The 24,224-nt window shown below is 44.3% G+C and overlaps 1 protein-coding gene across 1 annotated transcript in view; it reads left to right on the top strand.

Annotated features, from left to right (window-relative positions):
* Window positions 1-24,224, top strand: part of drp2 (dystrophin related protein 2) — a 130,107-nt gene that overhangs the window by 49,902 nt on the left and 55,981 nt on the right. Inside the window, exons 4-12 of the mRNA XM_056274530.1 lie at window positions 2,539-2,659; window positions 3,330-3,441; window positions 4,818-4,974; window positions 7,283-7,429; window positions 13,978-14,056; window positions 15,603-15,663; window positions 17,027-17,088; window positions 17,647-17,721; window positions 22,519-22,720. Coding sequence (XP_056130505.1) covers window positions 2,539-2,659; window positions 3,330-3,441; window positions 4,818-4,974; window positions 7,283-7,429; window positions 13,978-14,056; window positions 15,603-15,663; window positions 17,027-17,088; window positions 17,647-17,721; window positions 22,519-22,720 — 1,016 coding nt within the window. The remainder of the gene's footprint in view (window positions 1-2,538; window positions 2,660-3,329; window positions 3,442-4,817; window positions 4,975-7,282; window positions 7,430-13,977; window positions 14,057-15,602; window positions 15,664-17,026; window positions 17,089-17,646; window positions 17,722-22,518; window positions 22,721-24,224) is intronic.

Here is a 24,224-nt window from a genome sequence, read left to right as displayed (position 1 = left end):
TCTGCCCTCCATGCCTTACTCCTCAATCTCTCTCTCGCTTTCTCTCTGCCCTTATTTCCCCCAGGTTACTTTCACCCGCTATCTCCCTTGACTTCTTTTCGTTTTTCTATCGGTATCTTGTCTCATCCCATCCCAACCTCTCCTCTTTCCTTCATCTACAGACCCCCCCTCTGCACCTTTCCATGGTCTTAAAGTCACAGTTGCTCTCTTAGTCTTTCATTCTGCCTCCCGCACTGATGGAACCACTTCTTGAAACATGAGCTGGGAAATAAAAAGAAAAAAAAATCCCCGCTAAGACTGCGAAGTGTTTCGGCAAGTCTTCACAGTTCAACACCGCCATACTATCTCACCCCCCCCCCCTTCTCTACTCTTCTCTTCTCTTCATGCACAGCCCCTTCCTCTCCTCTCTCAAATGTCCCATTTTCGACACGGTGCTCCTCTATAATCTAAGATGCTTCAACTCCCCAAGCGCCTCGTCTCTCTAAAACTTTTTCCAGCAAAGCAGAGAGGGAAATTGCATCCCAGTTTTCTATGGAGAATTAAAACGTTTTAAGAAATGTGAATAATTGATCTTAAGTGGATTTATTTGGATGTCTTTTTTGTGTTTGGGTTGGGTTTTTCCTGTGTGTGGCGCTTGTCCCTGTGTGCACACGTGCCTGTGTGTGTGTGTCTGTGGCTGGGGACATACATGTGCATTGGAGGTGAGGTTGGAGATGTGTGTGTGTGTGTGGGTGTGTGGGTGTGTTTGTTCAGAAGTGTATCTGTGGATGTTTTTTTTGGAAGGAAACCTCGGCTGTCAGTCCACACTGTAGCTATTGCAGACACTGCTAAGCCACAGCATTGAGGCGAAAATGAAATGCGACTCTATCCTCCACTGTATTTTCAAGAGAGCACAGTTGAGAGCGACTCTCCAGCGGCTGCAGAAGGCTAAATGGAATGCCATCAACATGTTTAGATGGAGTCAATGAAGTCATTTCCTCCCCTTTGACTTTTCTCCCCCATGCATAATGTATCTTAATCCGATCTGAAGACTTCTCTCTTAATGTTCCTTCATCCAAAGATGAAGCCTCTGAGTGTGAAATTTAGCTGGAATTAAAGTTTTAACGTGACGGCTGGCTCAGGGAATGAAGGGCTCAGCTCCGCTGTGGGCAGTAAAGCTCCTAAAGAGAAAATGGAGACAATAAAGAGCTAAAGATGAGGACAAGAGGGTAAGCAAATGGGAATCTATAGGCAAAAGCAAGATGGAAGGGAGCAGAGAAAGAACAAGTCTGTGTTCTTTTTAAGAGTGAGAGAGAGACAGAGAGAGAGAGAGAGAGAGAGAGAGAGAGAGAGAGAGTGAGAGAGAGAGAAAATCAGAGTAGAGAGTAAGAGAAAGAGAGAGAGACATAAGCAGACAGTGAACGAGTTTTCCAAGTTAAAGCATTGGGAATTTTATCATCGGTCACAGCTCCCCCGAAGTTGCACACTTTGCATGTTTACACGGTGCTGGCTGGTATTTGCCTGTTCAGCAGGGCCTCCTGTTTAACTTTGGTTGTGGAGTGTTATCAGGACAGGCGAGCTGTGGTCCAAGGGTTTAATAGGTGCTGAAACACTGCCACCACTGTGGTGCATACTGCTGCTAACTCCAGCCAGTAATGTTGATTTTTTTCCAACTCAAATTGTAATCCATAAAGGTGTTGAGTCTGCTGGCTTCTGCCAGATAAAGTGCTGTGAAGAGTTGAATGTCCCATGGTGTATCATGCACACACCTGCAATATGTGCTCTAGCAAACAACATTTAGTAGAGGGAAATGTAGAAGGTTGACATATTGGCTCTCTTTAAGGCCCCGGGGAGTCTCTCTGTCTGCTCACTGGAGGAATCAGGGCACGTGGTGTCAACGCCTCTGTGTGTGTGTGTGTGTGTGTGTGTGTGTGTGTGTGTGTGTGTGTGTGTGTGTGTGTGTGTGTGTGTGTGTGTGTGTGTGTGTGTGTGTTCTTTCACACTATGCTTAAGGTCTTATGATTTGCATTAGGAGTGCTGGTAAATGTGGGCCAGTGGAACTAGGCTCTCCAGCTAATTGCTTGTTCTTTTTGAGTAGGCCAGCTGACCGATACTCCAAGGAGATGAAGTCTCTTATTCTGCCATGGGCCCTCACAATGCAGACAGCAAGTCCTGTTTGGTCCTGCCAGTAGATCCAAGCTTGTGGTGTGTGTGTGTGTGTGTGTGTGTGTGTGTGTGTGTGTGTGTGTGTGTGTGTGTGTGATAATGCATAATAGTGTCACTGTGAGTAATGAACACCATAGGGAGCTGATGGGCCTATAAGGCCATTGGTTTATATATTGATGTATGTTTCTGTGTATGTCTTCATTGCCGTGTGTGTTGCATGCTGTCTTCTTTTACGCCCCCAAACCCTAATCCACTTACTTGTTCTGTCTTACCTGCTGTCTCTCTCTTACACACACACAAACATACCAAAACACACACACACACACACACACACACACACACACACACACACACTCCCACTCCTACCCCTCTTCCCTACTGCTCTCTCGGCAGGCATTTATGGAGGATGTCAAGTCTCGGGGGCCATTCATCTACTCAGTCCTGGAGTCTGCCCAGGCCTTTCTGGCACAACACCCTTTTCAGGAGCCCGAGGAGACCCTGCCCGATGGAAAAGGTCTGCCTACATCCCACTCAGTGCCAACTGCTATGCCAGCCAAATATCATGCTCGAAAACCCACTCACATGGCCCAAAAGTTCATTTGGTAGAACCCCTGCAGGTGAAATTTTCCATTAGTAGTTATTAGCAGTGATCCATCCTTTGGTGTCACACTGTGTTTTGGGAAAGTGCTTGGGTCGGGACCAATTAGCTCTAGTTCACCAGCTCTAAAGCACCATCTGTTCAAATCAATAATACAGTAAACTTGGCTGTTGCACCTCCCACTCATCCACCCAGCAACGTTTGGATCTCCAAACGCTGCAGCACACGCCTGGGGAATAGCAAGGTGCCTGCTCTAGCTATACTGTACATTTACTGCACCCCTGCCCCACACCCCCTCATCTTCTGGCCATCATGTTTTCTTGTGTCTTTCTTGTAACCTACTGCACACATCAAACTGTTTTCATCTTCATTCTCCAATCTTTGCTTGTCTCTCTATCTAACCACAAATGCACTCTCTTGCCCGCCCTGCCTGCTCTGTCTCCATGTCGTTTAACAGCCGGCTGAATACATTTTGCATACTCTTGCACATTCTTTTAGCTCAATTTCTTGCCTGCCCCCTTTGCCCTTTTATCCTTTACGTTCGTGTGGCTCCATCTAACCACATTTCCCGCTCCCTGCTCTGCAGAGGTTTCCCCAAGACGGAGAATCCTAAATGTGAGCCGCTCGGTGTGGAAGCAGGCTAACGTGGCCAGTGACCTGTGGGAGAAGCTGACGGCACGCTGTGTGGACCGCCACAGGTCAGATGCTCCTCTGTAGTGAGGACTCTGTTGGGATTCAAGTGGTGGTATGGGCGTGGGGTGGGGAGGAGTCCTTGTTCTCAGGCATATTGAAGGATTTAGCCAGAACTCGAGATTAAAGTTAAGGGAGAGAGAGATTGGTTGAGGCTGGGGCTGCTGCACAGCTCTTGAGACAATTGTGAACAGTCATGGATAAAGATATATAAAAACAGTAGCAGTAATTTACAAATAGAACATTATTGCTAAATGTTTTATTATGCTGTCCTCGATCTTTTTGGGCATGAAATGTTCATTCTGATGACTGATTTTGGTCCAACTTCAATAGTTAAATTAAAGGTCACATAGTCTGCACAGTAAAGTATCATATTCCTCTAACCTCGAGAGGTGGTCAGTGGACAGTGCAATTTGTCACCGACTTACTGTGTGGGAACTAATGTGTGTTGTTCCATAGCATGATTTATGAGCAATGATTTACTTGTAATGCAATTGAAATAAACTCATTACAATATGTTCCAACTATAATCCATAATTCATACAGTGGAAAAAAAATAATGAAACTACCAATATGCTTGTAAAAAAAGCATTTGCAATGGATTTCATTGCATTGATGAATAGTGTTGTATATTTTATCTTAATATCAGGAGTTCAAGTATCTCGGGGTCTTGTTCACAAGTGAGGGTAGGATGGAGCGGGAGATTGACAGGTGGATTGGTGCAGCATCAGCAGTCATGCGGATGTTGTACCAGACCGTTGTGGCAAAGATGGAGCTGAGCCGGAAGGCAAAGCTCTCAATTTACCAGTCAATCTTCATTCCAATCCTCACCTATGGTCATGAGCTTTGGGTAGTGACCAAAACGGTGAGATCGTGGATACAAATGGCTGAAATGAGTTTCCTCCATAGGGTGTCTGGGCTCAGCCTTAGAGATAGGGTGAGGAGCTCGGACATCCGGAGGGAGCTCGGAGTAGAGCCGCTGCTCCTTCACATCGAAAGGAGCGAGTTGAGATGGTTCGGGCATCTGATTAGGATGCCTCCTGGGTGCCTTCCTTTGGAGGTTTACCGGGCACGGCCAACTGGGAGGAGACCCCGGGGTAGACCCAGAACTTGCTGGAGGGACTACATGTCCAATCTGGCCTGAGAACGCCTCAGGATCCCCCAGGAGGAGCTGGAGGGCATTTCTTGGGAGAGGGACGCCTGGAGTGCCCTACTTAGCTTGCTGCCACCACGACCTGACCCCCAAAAAGTGGCTGAAGATGAGATGAGATGAGATGAGATTTTATCTTAATGAATGCTGTAGTATTCTAGTCAATGACATTACTAAAATTCAGGAAACCTATTGGTTGCAATTTGAGTTGAGCCTTGAAATGATGGTCCCTAGACACATGGAGAGGACCCTGGAACGTCTGCTGCAGACCCAGGCAGCCATGGAGGAGCTGGCAGTGGCCCTGGAGCAGGCAGAGGGGGTACGAGATGCCTGGGAGCCTGTGGGAGACCTCTTCATTGACTCTCTGCAGGACCATATAGATGCCACCAAGGTAGACATCATACACTTGAAATTGCATTACATGCACTATGTGGACTTGTTTCCCCCTATTACTTTATCTCTTTTTTGCTTTTCTTGATTTTCTCTATTTCTCCCATCACATGGTCAGTCCAAGCATACCTGGGCATGCAAATGTCTTTTTGGGCATGCTTAGTCAGGTTAGATTAGAGGTGGGCAGCATGATCCAGAGGGGGCCGGTGTGGGTGCAGGTCTTTGTTCCAACCGGGCACACCACACACTTGATTCTATTGGTCAAACAATAGTCTTGTTCCAACAAAGCAGTTACACAACTGATTCTATTAGTCAACCAATAGTCTTTGTTGAGGACTTTGATTTATAGACTTGGGTGTGTGGCTGCTTTGTTGGAGCGGAGACCTGCACCCGCGCTGACCCTTTCTGGATCATGTTGCACATCCCTGGAAGCTAAAAAAGCTTCTCACATTTACAGATGCTGTTTGGACACGCATGTTGATGCACATGTAAATAAGTTAACCGGTGTAAATCACATTTCGGTGGCCTTACACATAAGAAATGGGTAGCGATTGTACAGAAAACGGCTTGTGTTCTGTTATAACAGGTGTCTGAAACTGAGCTTTGACCAGAAATGTAAAGCACTTTGAGTGGCTGTTTAGAAAAGCGCTATATAAAATGCAACTTCATTGATTGATTGATTGATATAAACACACACACACGCACTTGCACATTTGTTTTTCCATATTTGTGAGGACCCTCATTGACTACATTCTCTCCCTAGCCCCTAATCCTAACCTTTGCCATCAGAATTAAAATCCCAATGTTAACCCTTATCCAAAATGTTGACCTAATCCTCTTTCTGACCCTCCATGACTCTAATCCGAAAATAGCCCATTCCAGAATAGAGAACTGTCAGAGATGACCTTCCTCTTATGGTTTAAAACTCAAATTAATCACAAATAATATCAAACAATATAACTGAACAAGAACACACAGATGCACAACCAAAATTAAATTTATTATGGGGCAAAATTTTCATTAAACGACCGATACATGGGACTAATTTAATGTTGTCCTGATGCCTTGGGCCGCCCTTTCCAAAAGCACACATCAACAGCAAACTAAAGTAAAGACAAACTGATTGCTGTAAATAAACATCAAATGAAACATCCATTACAATTTGAAAAGCAGTGGAAGGTCGTAGTGTGTTTATGTGCCCTCCCTAATTCACCGTGATCTCTTATCAAACCGCTTTGCTTTGAATGATGCGTTCTGGATGTTTGCGTAAACATCACGGTTGGATTTCGCTGTAATCCGTCAGACGGTGGCAAGGACGTATACTTTATTCTTCCTAAAGCTGTGAGATTGCAGGGGTTGAAGTCTTTGGTTGATCTGATATTGTTGAACAAATGGTGGGTCACTGGCATAGCCACTACGGAGTGTCATGCTGTGCCGTTCACATGAGCATGGTTGGCTGGCTACAGACGAGTGGAGCTATTCATTAGCACTGAGGGTACTTCACAATAATCATGTCACTGTGTGGACTTCTGTCACAGCCAGCACATGTTCAGCTAGGTCTGCAGGGCAGGCTTGTCAGTTGGCTCATCTGATCTCTTCCACACACACACACACACACACACACACACACACACACACACACACACACACAAGCACTAACCCACACTCACTCAGACTCACAAATACGCACAATTGTGTGTAAATGAAAGGACCAGCATTGCATTCACACAAATACTACACTAGTACACACAAAGGCACATGCACACTTGACACACATACATCCTGACTTGATGCTCTTGATAGTGATAGCTGTGGCCCTGACCATGCACGCACACATGTACACATACACATACACGTACACACACACACACACACACACACACTCACTTAGACATGTCATTGATAAGGAATGAGGTATGTCCTGGGTTGAAAATTGTATAATGTATAAACTGCCTTGACATCCTAACCCCCCACCACCGTTCCAATCCAGCATCCACCTGTGCTCAAACAAAACCTTTTATGAGAAAGTTGATGCTAGTCCAGTATCAGTTCATGCCTTTCTTGCTGTTTAATGCTAATACAAGGCCACTGCTAGATTGTCTGTAAAAGAGAGCTGATGGCTATAGTGTCTCAAATTTCAATTGATTTTTATCATTTACTACATTTTGGTAAACCTGTAAAATCAAAATGTGTGGTTTTGTGGTTGTTTTGTTTTTTTTTCTTTGTTACTCTTAATTTCTTTGTATTTCCCTTTTTCTTAATATTTTCCTTTATTCCTCTACTCTGCCCCCCTCCCCCCCATCCTGTAGTTGTTCAAAGAGGAGCTAGCCCAGCTGAAGGAGGGCATGAAGCACATCAATGACCTTGCACATCAACTCGCCATTTCTGATGTCCACTTATCCATGGAGAACGCGCGCTGCCTGGAGCACCTCAACAGCCGATGGAAACTCCTTCAGGTACCATTACTGCTCAGCACCAGACCTTCCACCTGGGATGGGTTTTAGCTTGGCCCACTTGACGTTATCAAAAGCCTCTTTTCCTCCATGGTCCCACTTGAGGTGGGGGAACTGTTGTGGGCCAGTGCTCGTCCTTTGCACATGACAAGGTTTCAAATGGATTTTCTTAAGGCTTTCGTGGTGCTCCCACCACAGACTTCTGGCACTCCTGTGCCTCCTACATGAGCCTGCTGAGAGTGAATAAGTCTTTTAGAGCAGGGATTTTCAAACCACTCCTCGGGTACCACCAGTATTGTTGGATATCTATTCTGCCAGGAACTTGATACAGTCACATGTTGTGACTCATGTTCCAGACTCCACTCAGTTTTTTTTCTTTTTTTTGTTTTGTTTTGTTTTGTTTACCTGACCTAGCATAATTGAAAGCCAGAAGTACCGTGAGTCCCTGATGGCTGACTTGAAATTGTTTTGTAGGATGGCTTTCATTTTGTAGTAACAATCACCCCTTTGCTATGCATAGGCCAGACTATTCATCTGCTAGTTATATTTGTTTTTTGAGTGGGATAAAGAGGAATGTGTGCCTTGATAAACCACAATGCCGTTTAATGGGGGGATCAGAGGTTGTGTGTAAAGTGATAGTGTATATACTGTTTACCCAATTTCCCTGCAGGGATCATTAAAGATTCATCACATATATGCAGAAACTAGCTTGAATCTCCAGGGTGCAGCTGCTGGAAACTGTGACATGCAGTGATAGTCCTGCTGTCAACAAGCACAGCAGTGTTCTTTCTTTTTTTTTTGGCAAACTGAACAAGTAAACCTCCCGGACTCAAATATTATCATTATTACACAGAGTTTTTTATAATACTTATGTGTGATCAGCAGTGTTGAGGAACGTTACTTTTAAAAGTAACTCGTTGCATTTCTATATAACTGCCATTAAAAGTAACTCGTTACATTACAGTGTTACTTATTGAGAAACGTAATGTGTTAGAGTACTTTAGCATTACCAAACATGAAAACCTCTTTGAGATTCCTTCCACATGGTGGTTGTATTGTCCAGAGGACATGTAGCCTACTGTACACCTACCTTTGAATGTATTGACTCTACCATCATGGCATAGCTTAGTCTACTGCCCATAATCTGCAACTCTTCAGGCTAATAACAGGAATGACAGACACAATATGCTTTTTATTAATGATTATGTTTAGTAAACATAAAATGAAGATACACGCAGTAGATACAACAATGTTTTGGGCAGCACCGACCGAGGAGTTGCCTAAGAATTGTTGCTGCAATCACAAAAGAACATCTTTTATTGGCAGGAAACAATAAAGGATTCATTGGTTCAATCAAACTGCAAAACAGGACAACCACTCCTCCTTTACACAAATAAATCAACAAAAAGTAGCATGCACTAGCCACATTAGTCTGTGGTGGCTTTTAGCTGAAATAACAAATCAATAGCGACACTGCCTCTCATCGTCTTCGCAGCTGACAGACACTTATCCCCCAGGAACAATTTACATTTTGCTGTGATGTTCTTGTCCTTTTTTTTCACCCACAAATTCCAAATAATGTGAATAGTTCCACGAGGTAAAGGCTGTCCTCTCTGCCGTCCTGCTAGCTGTGCTACACATGCACACTCACACCACCGCAGGGTTGGATACCTTCCACTGTTACACAGGTACCTGGAAGTAGGAATAGGTGCGTAAGCAGAAAAGAAAAAGTTTGAATGTGTCGTGGATTTTTTTTAATTGTTTTTATTATGTGGCAACAAAAGAAACAGGGAAATACGGTAATATTTTAACAGTAACGGTAGCGGATTAGTTGGAAAAATAATTAAGTACTTGATTACTTGAATTACAAAACTATCGCATTATGTTACTTGTTACAACAAAAAGTAATCTGAGTACTGTAATGCATTACCTTCAACACTGGTGGTCGGTATACAGACATAATTGTTTTTTTACATTGCATAAGCTGGACATTGTGCTTTTAGCTTTTCATAATGGCACACATGACTTTAGAAATTCCAAATGCTTTTGCTGGCTTTCAGTTATTTTTTTGCTTTTTGTTTTGTTTTTGTTTTGTGGGGGGGCATTATCTTTGACCTTGAATATAGGGTGACCAGATTTTCAAAATCGCAAACCGGGACCCTAAAAAGTGTACCACATGTCCGTACATGCACACACGCATATGCATGTGCACACAAGATTGTTTGTCTCACCGGACATGATACATTGAAGGATCTTTATCCCCTCCCACCAAAAAAAGACAGGCTAGAGTAGCCAGGACTTGGGACACCCAGCTTGAAACCGGGACGTCTGGTCACCCTATTGAATAGCCAACAGCAACTGCGGTAAACCATTGGTGGATTGAGAAGTTATCCTTTGCAGACCATTTGGTCAGTTTCTGCATTGTTTTACAATCAGCTTCAGAAAACTTGATTGTGTATGTTGACATGGGCTCACATTGAAGAGAGATAGGAAATGTAGTGGCTCAGCGTGTGTTTAGATGCACTTAGGAACCTTTTTCTTCAAGAACAATTCAATTAACAGCGATTTTATTGGAGTGAGGTGTGGACCATCAGAAATAGCAAGACTTGTGGCAAGCTCTCGCCCCCAGCTGGAGACATTAGATGTCTGAGTTATTAGCTGTTTATGAAACTCGGCGTTTCATCTTTATTTTTAAAAAACAGGCTGTTTTTCTGCCTCAACAACCATTGTATCTGTACTGGAGAACCCCGGTTGTGGTGCAGACTTGTGACAAGCTTTAAATTCATATTTCTATAACCTTTTTTCAAAGTTGGGAGGGGCAGTAAATTCAGCTCCTTATGAGAAGTCTTTTGAACCTTTTTTTTTCAAGACACAGAGGCTTAGAATTTACTGAAGACTTGTCTTCTTTTCTTTCTATATGGATTAATGCATTTTCTAATAAGCAGACCTACAGATGTGCTCAAATTTGTTGGTACCTATCCACAAAAAAAGGAAGAATTCACAATTTTCTCTGAAATAATTGGAAACTGACAAAAGTAATTGGCATCTACCATTGTTTATTCCATATTTCATAGAAATCAGACTTTGCTTTTGATTTTTTTTCATTCAACATAATATTGTAAATAATAAAACAAATGAAAATAGCACTGTCAAAAATGATGGGACCCTTAGCCTAAAATTTTGTTGCACAACCTTTAGAGGTAATCACTGCAATCAAACCTTTTCTGTAGTTTTCAGTGAGAGTTGTGTAACTGTTAAGAGGTATTTTGGCCCACTCTTCCTGAGCAAACTGCTCCAGCTGTCTCAGGATTGATGGGTGCTTTCTACAGACTGCAAGTTTCAGCTCTTCCCATAGATGTTCAATAGGTTTCAGATCAGGACTCATAGAAGGCCACTTCAGTATAGTCCAATGTTTTGTTCTAATCCATTCTTGGGTGCTTTTAGGTGTGTGTTTTGGGTAATTATCCTGTTAAAGGACCCATGACCTGTGACTGAGACGGAGCTTTCTGACACTAAGCAGTACATTTTGCTCCAGAATGCCTTGATAGTCTTGAGGTTTCATTGTGCCCTGCACAGATTCAAAGCATCCTGTGGCAGGTACAGCAAAGCAGCCCCAAAACATAACCGAGTCTCTGCCATGTTTCACTTTTCATCTGTGAACATAGAGCTGATTTGACTTGCCAAAAAGGTCCAGTTTTGACCCATCTGTCCAAAGGACATTCTCCCAGTCGATTGTGGCTTGTCAATATACATTTTAGCAAATTCAAGTCAATTTTTTTTTCTGGGTCTTCTTCAATGGAGCCCACTTTCGCTCAAAAAGCGATGGATGGTGTGATCTGAAACTGATGTACCTTCGGAGTTCAACTTGTATCTCTTTGGCAGTTATCCTTGGTTATTTTTCTATGATTTGCACTATCGTTCAGTTCAATGTGGGGTTGATTTTCCCCTTGCGGCTGCACCCAGAGAGGTTGGCTACAGTTTCATGGACCTTGAACTTTTTAATAATATCTTCAACTGTTGTGACAGGAACATCAAGCTGCTTGGAGATGGTCTTGTAGCCTTTACCATGCTTGTCTATTATTTTCTTTCTGATCTCCTCAGACAACTCTCTCCTTTGCTTGCTCTGGTCCATGTTCAGTGTGGTGCACACAATGATACCAAACAGCACAGTGACGACTTTTCTCCATTTAAACAGGCTGATTACATGATTGGAGACGTGATACTAATTAAAAAAACAAATAAGTTTGAAATATCATTAATACAATTATTATCTTTTCTAAGAGGTACCAGCAAATGTGTCCAGGCCATTTTAGAATATCACTGTAGAATAAGCAATAATCCATCTCTTTTCTCAGCCTCTTTGCTTTATTCTATGGCATACCAAAAGCATGCAAGTATAAGTGACAAAATTACTTCTGATTTTATCACTTTTCAGGAGGAATGAAGCACTGTTTCAAATGAGCTGTAAGGATACCAACAAATTTGAGTACGTCTGTATAACTCTGATACTCAGAAGCGCCACGACCCTTAAAGCAGCCTTTTAAGTCACTGAGTGCACTCAGTCTTCAGCCAGCCTCCTCTCATAACACCCTATAACCACTAGATAACTTTTACCACATCTTCATGGCCTTTCCTTTGTGGGCTCTCAACTCTGATTGAACTGTCACACAATTTTTTTCCCTCTCTCTTTCTCACTTTCACTATAGTTCCCCCTCTTTCCTCACTCCCTCTCTATCTCTCTCTTTCTCTCTGACTTTCTGTCTTCACTTATGTTTTCCGTTTCAACACAACCATCTGACGGCTTACCGACCATATCCACGCAGCCACGCTGCACTATGCCCTGACTCCCCCCGTCAGCCTTATGTTTTAGGGTTCAAACCCAGATAGTGAGACAGACCGAGCACAGTTGGTGCAGACGATCAGACCAGAACAATAAGTGGGGGAGACCAGAGGCAGGATTGATACAAGAGCTGGTGCTGCTTGGCGGTCTGTCCTCTGAGTCCATCGTATTTGGCCAATTGCTGCTGCAACAAACTATAGCCCTTGTCTCCCGAGTGAAACCTATTGAATTGTTCAGAGCAACTGCTCAGAGCAAGCGAGTAAAAAAAATAAAAAAAGCCCCACAAAATAAAGAAACCTTAAGTGGTCTCCATGACTTTTTCTCCCTCGCTTAATCTGCTTTGCTCTCTCCTCCCCTGCTCTTGACACCGTTTCCTCTTCCTTCATTTTAATTTGGTTCAGTTCAATAAACTGCACCGACCTTGGCATCTCTGTATCTTTTACCGCCCAAGCCAGAAAGCTGGAGAGGTCCTTCTGTTTGTTGCTCACACTCTGTTTCCTAATTTTACCCTTAATTGAAGTGATAAACACTTAATCCTGCCATCATCCCCTTGTCGTGTTGATGTTGGCTCCATTCATGCCAGTAGAATACATTTCCAAGGACAATTTTATTTGATTTTTGATCTTAGATGATTTAATAATTTTTCTTCCTCATGTCTGCCCAAACTGCCGAGACAGCAAATAGATTGTACAACACCATGAAGTTGTCAATATCAGCTCCACTCCACATTTCAAATGTTACAAAATAGTACTTAATTTTCTTTTATTTTGGTAATTGTTCACTGCTGTGTTCACACTGGAGAATGTATGTATGCCTTTTATTTTTTTTGTCTCTCTTTGAGACAACCGTTTTTTTTCTCTTGAAATTCCCTTCCATAAAACTACATTCCTGTTTCTTTTCTCTCTGTCTCCTTGTCTGTCTCCCCCTTTCATGCGCGCTCTCTAGCTGACGGCAAGTGGATCTATCTACCCATTGTTTGAAGAAACCGCCCTGTGTCAACATCCACCTGACAAATGATTTACGTGGTGAATCCAGTACCTAGTACCTTGCAAATAAACCAAATCCCCTTTGGGAGCACCATAACTGATGAGGAACCTTGTTACAAAGGCGACTGCAAAATTCAAACTTTGTCGACTCAGTTTCAATGCTTATTGACACGGTCCCCTCAACCCAATCTCCCCCTCTCTCTCACCTCAGCTCTCTTTCAGCCTGACATGCTGATCGCAACAAGAAATCATTGTCCTCATTTCAAGGAGACAGTAATGTTATTTCATGATCTCTGTCTTCTTTCCATGTGTGCTGCAGTTCAAAGTGTTTCAAATGCCTTCAAAAGCTTTGCAGAGGCAGAGACATGATTTATATTCTGAAGTTAGCTATTGCAGGAGAAGCAGGTGGTTTGTATGCATTTTGTGTTTGACTAAAGACGGGTGATGAACAGTGTGATTCCCTTTGATTTAACTCTGTGTCTGTGTGTGTGTGTGTGTGTGTGTCTGTCTGTCTGTCTCTGTCTCTCTCTCTCTCTCTCTCTCGTGATTTACTTTTATTCTTAAATATTTATTTATTTGCTTGTGGTTTGAATATGATTGTATTTTTTTTAAATCAAAGTTATTTAAAAAAAACATCTCTCTCTCTCTCTCTCTCTCTCTCTCTCTCTCTCTCTCTCTCTCTCTCTCTCTCTCTCTCTCTCTCTCTCTCCCCCCCCCCCCCACAGGGTTCCATAGAGGAGCGGCTCAAGCAGCTCCAGGATGCTCATAGAGACTTTGGCCCTGGATCGCAGCACTTCCTCTCCAGTAAGGCATATCTTGTTTTAGTTTTTAAAAGTTAGTGCCTCTCACCATGCCGATCTGTTCATGCTGTGCCAATTGAACGCTTTCAGAGGGTATGAGGATAAATGAGCCTGTGTTTTACAGTTTTAAAGGGAGTTTGAAGGCATTGAAATGCACCTTTTGTGTGTGCATGCGTGCGTGCGTGCGTGCGTGTGTGTGTGTGTGCATGCGTGTGTGTGTGTGTGTGTGTGTGTGTGTGTGTGTGTGTGTGTGGAGATGGTGCTGTGCTTATTTGGGTTTGAAGTACTCTAGAGTGTGCAGTCTCATTTTCTTCATGTACATGACAGCGCCGTATTCGGCATCTGACAGGATGCACAGATGATGCAACGCAGGATTAAGACTCTGATTTGAAGTGAAGGAGACATTATTTGCACATTTTGTCTACCTCCTGCTCTTCAAAGCCTAGCAGGGGTAACGGGAGAAGAATGTGTCTCTTGCCTAGTTTTACCATATGAACAAATCAAACAGCTGTAGATGTGTGTGTGTGTGCATATATGTGAGCACAATGTCGTCATTGTTGAGCGGTGTGCCTGCGTATGTGCTCCCAATGTTGAATGTATGTGTGCTTTTGCATGCATGTGTCTCGATGTACCCATGTTTCTATGTGTTTGTGTGTGTAAAATCAGGGCTCTAATACTTCTGTTAGAGAGGCAGGGGAACAGAAATCTGCTGTCCTCAATATAACCCCCATTCAGCTTTGCCTCTGTTATGCTGGCTTAGCAATGTCACACTGGGGCTCGTGTAACGCTCCACGGCCAGCTCAGCGAGCTACACCCTACAGGAACATCTGGATTCGTGTGAATATGCATCTCTACTGCAGTGGTTCAGCACAAGAGTTTATTATTGGCAAATGTGTGATTTGTTAGATATATGAGTACCGTTGGATTAGTTGCATCTTTGTTTTTGGGGGCATATTTTTCAAATGCTCCGAGATAAAGAGCACAGCCTACTGCTCGCTCTGCGAAAGTGGATTAATGCACACTGCTACAGTGTTGGTGTCTGCTCCCTGTCTGCCAGCTTCTCCACGTGTGTGTGTGTGTGTGTGTGTGTGTGTGTGTGTGTGTGTGTGTGTGTGTGTGTGTGTGTGTGTGTGTGTGTGTGTGTGTGTGTGTGTGTGTGTGTGTGTGTGTGTGTGTGTGTGTGTGTGAGAGAGAGAGAGAGAGAGAGCTTTGTGCACCTGGCCTCTTATAGTGGAGTTTATCCTCTCTCATCCCAAGCTGACCCCCTGTGGTTTCGATTAGAGAGCCGCTAAAACGCCAGAGTCCCTCTGGCTCACCGACTCTTCCACTTCCCATATTCCATTAGCCCTGTGCCAAACAGCCCAACACACTCTGGGAGCCACTCACAATAGACTATCCCTTTGGCTTTCCTTCACCTATTGTAGACACCAGCAGCAGCACGACTTTTAAAGTGATCTGAATGGACAGAGGGTGACACTACTGTAGATGATGATTTGCAGAATACCGAACAAGCTTTCCTTACTGTTGATTTTTTTTCTGTGTCTGCACAGGTTCAGTGCAGGTGCCATGGGAGCGTGCCATCTCTCCAAACAAAGTGCCCTACTACATCAAGTAAGTTCTTCCTCAGAGGTGCAGTGTAAGGATTTTGGGAATATTTAGCGTGTGTGTTTGTGTATGCGAGGGTGTGAAATTACATGCGTGCTGGCGCTTGTAGCGGTTTTGCTTTCAAATACTTTCATGGCTGGTTGGCCAGTCACCTAAAATGGCATTAAGACCACATAACACTGAAACTCTCTACTCTATAATTAATATGACTGACAATCATTTTCATTTGGGTGGAAGCTCTGTTTGGTATGCTCTTCCCACTTTATCTATGGCATGATGGAAGAAGCACTAGTGGGTATGTTGACATGTGAGTCAATATGCCTCAGTCCATATATTCAGGAAAGTTCCCCACATTAGTATCGAACTACTTTTAGAGTGTTAATGAATATGAACTGTATCAGAGAGGAGCTGTACTGAGCTGTGGTAAGTCCTTTTTACCTAGCAGGTTATCTATTTACCTGTGTACTACATAAATACTATTCCCCCCTTACAGTGGTGTTATCTTGAGGCTATGCATGTGTGAGTGAAAGAGTGTTTGCCCTGTTTATCCCTCTGCAAACGATGTGTTTATCTTCTTAAACATCTGGAGTAGAACCTCCCGGGCATCTTTATGACCAAGTAAACCCCCACCACCACCACCACCACCACCCTACCCTCAATCCGCCTTGGTATCCACCTGTTAATTCTTTATGGGCTGTGTAAATGTACCACTGGGGGTGGAGGTAATATCTGACAGACACTCCATCGAGAACCAATCGATGAACACTCACACAGGTAATGATGAGAGCTGTCCAAAACAGCCCCAAGCTTTTGGCAAGCTTCCTGCTTTGGAAATTCTATCTTTTATTCAGTTGTGTCTGTCTATTATTTATCGGAATCTGATTTTTTTTCCCCCGAGTACATTTTCCCATTGCTGACTGTGCTCAGCTAGTGTCCTGCCTGTGCTGCACACACGTCTGTCTGTGTGTACAGGGAGGGATTTGATGAAACCTTGTGTCTGTGTGAAAGCAGCTACATGGCAGGCAGAATGTCTCCAGCTGAGCAGCATAGTGGTACATGGTGGTCCGCTGCGGGAACTTTGATGCCTGAACATGGCTCCTCTATTTCGTTTGATGAGTGTTTACTCTTTAAAGATCTCATGTAAACAGTGCCCCCACCCACATCCCCCTAGTTCTTGCTCTCTCGTCACTGCCCTCTGATCTCACCCCCCTCTCTTTCGACTGTCTGCCGCGCCTGCCACTCCAAGCGTGTGCTCTCCAATATTTCTTGGTCTTTTGCCCTGGCAATTTTTCCCCCCTCTTCTCTGTCTTGCTGTACAAAGTCTCCCACCATCTGGCACTTATGCCATCTCCTTCCTTCTCCCTCCCAGCCACCAGGCCCAGACGACATGCTGGGACCATCCAAAGATGACGGAGCTGTACCATGCGTTGGGTGAGTGAGGAGACAATTAAAGTTTCTTTTTGAATTATCACTCAAGACCCCCTTGGCGCTCGAGCCGCACCCGTGACATGGCCCCACTGGGTTCCTCGTCTGAAGACCCTGTTGCATAGCTCATTAATGGCCCTGTATTTTAGACACTTTGGGGAATACAACACTACTGTTATTAACCTGCGAGGCTTAATTTGCCTGCACTGCGACTGCTTTTTGCCTAGTACATAATTAACTGTGATTAAATGACGTTTGTCTTTTTTACTAATCTGATCTGATATTGGAAGCTGGTGGAGGTGGATAGCATGCGCATGTTCACTGGCACATGCACACTCATTCGAAATGTGCATTAACACGTGCACTGATAATATCAGCAGAGTGAACACCATGCAACACGCAACTCTGCTAATGACTTTTGGTGGTGGTGCAGCAAACAGAGGGGTGGTGTGGAGAAAAGGAGCGGAGAGCAGTTGGCGTAGTCTGCCTCCTCCACTTAGGGTGTTTGTTGTCTCTCTTCTTCTAATTTACTCTAATCTCCCTGTATCTCTCGCTCCCCTATAGCGGATATGAACAACATCAAGTTCTCAGCGTACAGGACGGCCATGAAGCTACGGCGAGTACAGAAGTCGCTGAGATGTATGTACCTGTCATAACAGAACCAGATTCTACGATTAGCCATTGCATTTTTTTTAACTGGTAGAAATTATCTTTGACTCCTGGAACAATGTGACATTGTAGAGAACTGTAGACACACAAACACAGGGATCACTGGGTTGCGCAGACCAGCAGGGTTTTATTACCATCAAGTAACACAGCCTCACAAACCATGAAAGTAAATGTCTAACTGAATTTGAACAGTCCACCACTAAAAAAAATGTAAGCTCTCTGTCTGCATATCACGTGTTGTTCAGTTCCTAGCCTCACTTCAACAGACACAAATATATCTGTTACAACAGCTGAATGTTTGCAGCAAGACCCAAACACCATCACAGCCACTGCCGACTCTCCCGTCCCAGACAAACACTTGAACATGCCCCCCTGACACATTCCCCTCTACTCTAATCAGAAACAACATACATAACCTACCTCTCTCCAGTCCGTAACTTTCAGGTGATTAGTCCCAATATCGAGCAATTAAAGCTATCGACGAGCTCAAGATTATAGATGCTCAAATCAAAAAATCAGAAATCAGTAATTCTTTTATTGTCATGTGCATTACATGCACAAGGAATTTAGCTTGGTGTTGCTGGTACAGAGAATAACATAAGATGAAATAAAATAAAAATAAAGTAAAATAAAATAATGATGTGGAATATATGTATATCAGAACCATCAGAATCATGTTTATTGGCCATGTAGGTTTGCACATACATGTAATTTGACTCCGGTTTCCTGGCTCTCTCAGTGTACTTAACCTAGAATAAAAACACTACAACACAACAATCTTCAGATATATACACAAGGATTGACTATACAGGCGAAATAAGAGGTGATAAAATACAATGGTGCAGAGAATATATCAGAGATGCTGAATTAAATGTTAGCAGGTTAATTAAATACATGCCTGAGGTAGATGGACTGGACATGACAGAGCATACCAGTATGCATACAGTGTACAGTACAGTTATGTACACAATTGTTGGATTTATTTGACAGTGTTAAGTATTCATTTGAATGACAGCCTGCGAAAATAAACTTTTTATATCTGTTTTTTTTGGAGGGGGGGGGCAGTGCTCTGTAGCGCCTACCAGAGGGGAAGAGTTGGAACAGGTTGTGACCAGGGTGTGATGGGTCTTCAGCGATGTTACCTGCCCATTTCCTGACTCTGGAGGTGGATAAGTCCTTGATGGAGGGCAGCTTGGCACCAATGATTTTCTCTGCAGACTTAATTGTCCGTTGTAGCCTGTCCCTGTCCTGTTTGGTGGCCGATCCAAACCAGACAGTGATGGATGTGCAGAGGATAGACTGGATTATTGCAGTGTAGAACTGAATCAGCAGTTCCTGAGGCATGTTGAACTTCTTGAGCTAGCAGAGAAAGTACATCCTCTGCTGGGCCTTTTTTATGATTGTGTCTATGTTGGGTGCACACCTTAGAACCCGGGAAATTGTGGAACCTAGAAATCTGTAGGTTTTCACCGCAGACACCATACTGTTGAGTATGATGAGGAGGGGGGTGTTGGGGTGCTCCTCCTGAGTCCACTGTCATCTCCACTGTTTTGAGCATGCTCAGCTCCAAGTTGTTATGGTCGCAACAGAAGGCCAGCTGATCAACCTCCCAACTATATGTAGACTGGTCACCATCCTGGATAAGGCCAGTGATGGTTGTGTTGTCCGCAAACTTGAGGAGTTTAACAGATGGGTCACCTGAGGTGCAGTCATTTGTGTAGAGGGAGAAGAGTAGAGGGGAGAGCACACATCTCTGTGGGTGCCACTGCTGATTGTCTGGGTACTGGATGTGATTTTCTCCAGCCTCACCAGCCGCCTCCTGTCTGTCAGGAAGTTTTTTAATCCACTGCAGATACTGGCAGACACTGGCAGGTACAGTGAGCTGGCTAAATTTGTAGTGGAAGATATCTGGGATGATGGTGTTGAACGCTGAGCTGAAGTCCACAAACAGGACCCTTGCGTTTGTTGCTGGGGATTGGAGGGCAGGGGGCCTGTTGATTAGCCCGAAAGCAACAGACAAGAAATGTTCTTTTGGCATGAGGTTTTGGTCTTGATGGACCTCAGCTTCTTACCAGAGGGCAGAGTCTCAAAAAGATGGTGTAGTGTACCAGGGTGGTGGTGGTCAGCAACGATCTTCTCTGCCCGCCTTAAGGTCCTGGAGACATGCAGGTCCTGGAGAGATGGGAGGCGGCAGCCAATGACCTGCTTCACTGAGCAAATGATGCGCTGCAGTCTGTCCTGGTTCCTGTCCATGGCAGAAACATACCAGAGGGTGATGGAGGAGGTTAGGATTGACTCAGTGATGGAAGTGTGGAAATGCACCATCATTGTCTATGGTAGGTTGAATTTCTTCAGCTGCCATGGGAAGTACATCCTCTGCTGTGCTTTATTGATGAGGGAGTTGATATTTAGCTCCGTCTTGAGGTCCTGAGCAATGGTGGTGCCTAGGAAACGGAATGACTCCATGGTGGTAACTGGGGAGTCACACAGGGTGGGGGGGGCACAGGGTTTCTCCTAAAGTCCATCACCATCTCCACTGTCTTCAGAGGGTTTAGATCCAGGTTATTCTGGCTGCACCAGGAAACCAGGTAGTCAACCTCCCATCTGTAAGCAGACTCATCAACCTCAGATATGAGTCCAATGACAGGTGGTGTCGTCTGCAAACTTCAGGAGCTTGACAGATTGATGTCTGCAGGTGCAGGCATAGGTGTAAAGTGAGAAGAGCAACGGGGACAGGACGTAGCATTTGGGGGCACTGGTGCTGATGATCCGAGGGTCCATTGCATGCTTCCTCATCTTCATGTGCTGACTCTTGTTGGTCAGGAAGTCAGTAATCCACATGCAGGTGGAGTGGGGCACATGGAGCTGGGAGAGTTTGTCCTGGAGGAGAGCAGGGCTGATTGTATTGAATGCGGAGCTGAAGTCCACAATCAGGATCCTGCTGTAGGTACCAGGAGAGTCCAGGTGAAGGAGGATGGAGAGGTGACAGTGTCATCTGTCGACCCTATGGCTCTATATATGAACTGTAGTGGATCCAGGAGGGGTTGGTGATGGACTTGAGATGGGGCAAGTGTTCAAAAGGCTTCATCATCACTAAATAGGTCAGAGCAACAGATTTGTAGTGATTTAGGCCTGTGAGCCTTGACTTCTTGGGGACAGGGATAATGGTGGAGGCTTTGAGGCAGGCTGACACCCTGCAGTCCTCCAGGCAGGTGTTAAAAATGTCTGAACAATGGAGAGCTGGTCTGCAATGTGTTAAGGGGGTGAGAGGGAGACAGCATCAGGTCCAGCTGTCTTGCGGAGGTTCTGTCTTCTGAACAGCCTGTTAACATCCCTCTTCTGAATCAAGAGAGAAGTTGTGGGGAGGGAGTGCTCAGGCTGGGAGTAGGGGGGGAGATGTTAGAAATGGAAATGGAAATGGGGCCCTTGGAGGGGAGCTGCTGGGGCTGGAGTACAGGAGCTGATGACTGGGGGGTTGGGAGATAGAGTCTAAGCTGACCCTTTGTCCTTTGAATCAACAGTAGAACTCATTCAGCTCATTATCAATGTCTAGAGTCATTCAACTACTGGATTGCTTATTTCCACTAGTGCCTGGATCATTGTCATGGCAGCTAATTAGAGCTATCAATTGGTCCATTTGCCTTACTACGGGAAAGGTAATTGGACTGCATGGATGATGCTTAAACATGTGCCCCTTCAGGATCTCAGTTATTGGTTATGTCTTCCCTCGTACATACACTCTCCCATTCTCTCTCTACTGCCTTGCTGCCTCTTTTTATTAATCCCTCTGCACTCCCTCATTCCAGTTTTGCTATAAGCTTATCTTTCTTCTTTCCTCCATATTTCTCTTCCCTCCAACTTTTGACGTCTGCCTTCCACCCCCTCTACTCTCGACTGTCTCCCCCATAGTGCTACGACATGCCCCGCTGTGCTTTAAGCCTGCACGACCAGTGGCTATGGCCTCACATCAGGTGTCCAATCTCATCCTCTTTCACACTCTTCTCCATTCTCTCCTTGTCCCTTTCTGCCTCACCTTGCAGCCTCCCTTCCCTCCCTCATTGCTCGTTCTCCTTTCCCACCTCTCCTCACTACAGAAGCACCACATTCTTGCATTGCTGAAAAGAAGCCCATCACCTCTCATGAGTCTTCTTTCTATTGCTCTTTCACATCCGGCCTCTTGTGTCACCCATTCCTGGTCTGCTAGGCCATATCATTAGAAGAATTAATTGCTAGTCTGCCATAACAACCACAGAATTCTTCTTTTTCTTTTTTCTTTTTTTTCCCCCACAGCCCATTTTGGAATGATTGAGCTGTGCTGTATGAGAACCCATTTGAATGCCTTTTTGCTTGATTCCTCCTAACCCAGAGAGCACTTCAGCTACCTCCTCTCTATGCTGCTTCATTATCATGCTATCCAATTATATCTGGCATCCGAGGACACCCTTTTAGCTCCCATCCTTGGGATGGGTCTTTAAATTAGTTTAGAAGAGCGAAATCAAATTTGTTTTGATGCACTTGAAACATCTGGCAGGGCTTAACTGGGTAAAAAGGTGAATAAGCACTGTCGTCGTTTAAAGCCCTCATTTGGTGATTTTGCTGTGTGTGTATGTGTGTATGGGCTTTTGAACTTCTACGCTTGACTGCAAGCATGTTAATGAGAAAAATGTCCGCAGCTGAATAAAAATGAGCATATTTCTCTCAGGTGTCTGTGTACCAGACCATATGTGCATATGCATTTACATATTAGGTGTCCCTGTGTGCATTTAGTGGATTTAGTGGCGCTCGGCAGCCTGGTGGAGGTGTTCCGGGAGCAGGAGCTCCAGCAGGGGGAGCATGTGATGGATGTGGTGGAGGTGATCCATGCCCTGACAGCCCTCTATGAGAGGCTGGAGGAGGAGAGGTCCATCCTGGTCAACATTCCCCTCTGTGTTGACATGTGCCTCAACTGGCTGCTGAACGTCTATGACAGGTGGGTGTAAACTGGTGGCAGATGCATTTTATAGCAAGTAAACAGAGTGAGAACACCACAGAGTAAGAAGAAAAAAAAACCTCTGTGCATCACAAAGCATCTTTAACCACCTACAAATGAGCACACTGACATGTGCACAAACACAGAGGAACTATTTGTAACCCTGCCCAACTATAAATGATCACTGCTTTAAAAAACAATTGTAGGCCATTTGACTCAGACCAAGGGCAACACTGTGTTTGTGTGGTGCTGTGATTGGTTTAGTGCTCTATAAAGGACCACAGAGTGGCCACAGCTCCAATCACACACACTGGGCAGGAGTCCAATTATTCCCCACCAAGACATAGTAGAAACACATCCTCTTTCACACTCTCTCCCCATTCACTTTCTCTCCCTCTTTACTCATGATTCAACATCTCTGCTGCTGCCAAGGCCTCTGCAGAGAATGCAGTGAGCATGAACCACTTAAATACAAGAATAACCCCCATGAGAGCTGTAAATTAGTTTGGTTGCACTTATCCTAATGAGGGAGGATCAATAATGACCCTCCACATAAATTTCAGTAATTCCTCTTTGTGTTTTGATACTCATCGGTGCAGCATTTGAACGATATGTATGTCTGTGTTTGTGAGGACAGGTTTATTTTTGTGTTCTCATGCCTGCATAGGAGCGATGTGTCCTGTGGGGAGATATAATACACAACATATAGTGTGTGTGAGAGAGGTTACAATAGCAATTGACCCCCCCCCCATGTGCTCCTAGGGCAACATGGGCTTCACTTGAATTCACAACTTTCTGGTGGGGAAAAGATGTTTTAATGACTTGTTTAAGAACTCATCATATTCCCCCTGGATGAATCCAATATTAGCTTGATACTAATGGCCTAGCATGTGTAATGTGTTGCCTCCTCATTATATTTCCAAGTGTCAAACAAGGACTCCTATAGTGCTATGGTTGTCTTTCATCTTCACTCACAGCATGGGGTTATGTAGTGGTCGCACCACCCAGTTCTGAATTGGAACTCATTCCATGATTTCAGTTTATACTCCACACATCTGTTATGCTCTGATGAGTTCAGTGCTTTTTTTTCCCCTTTTTGTCAGTTTTCATTCAACATTTCTGTCATTTTTTTCTGTAAGCCTGTGTCTTTGGCTAAATGTAATATGGCTTAGCAATGCAGTGGAAACGGTTAGTGTGTTGGCACGGGAGCTGTGAAGTCTCACTATCCCAAATGCCAGTGTATGCCCCTCCCTTACCCCCACTCACCCCTCATCACTTGCCTCTAGTCAGAAATATTTAATGTGACCTATTTAGGCCAGGGTCAGAGCACAACAGTGTTCAACTCACTGGCCTTGCCAATGGCAAGTGATCAGTCTACACAGTGCTTATTATTATGAGAGAATTTTTGACTGTGTGTGTGTGTGTGTGTGTGTGTGTGTGTATGTGTGTGTGTGTGTGTGTGTGTGTGTGTGTGTGTGTGTGTGTGTGTGTGTGTTTGTGTGTA

Source organism: Lampris incognitus, chromosome 1 (genome assembly GCF_029633865.1).
Source record: "Lampris incognitus isolate fLamInc1 chromosome 1, fLamInc1.hap2, whole genome shotgun sequence".
Lineage (NCBI taxonomy): Eukaryota > Metazoa > Chordata > Actinopteri > Lampriformes > Lampridae > Lampris > Lampris incognitus.
Note: the sequence above shows the minus strand (reverse complement) of the source record. Positions and strands in the feature narration are given on the sequence as shown.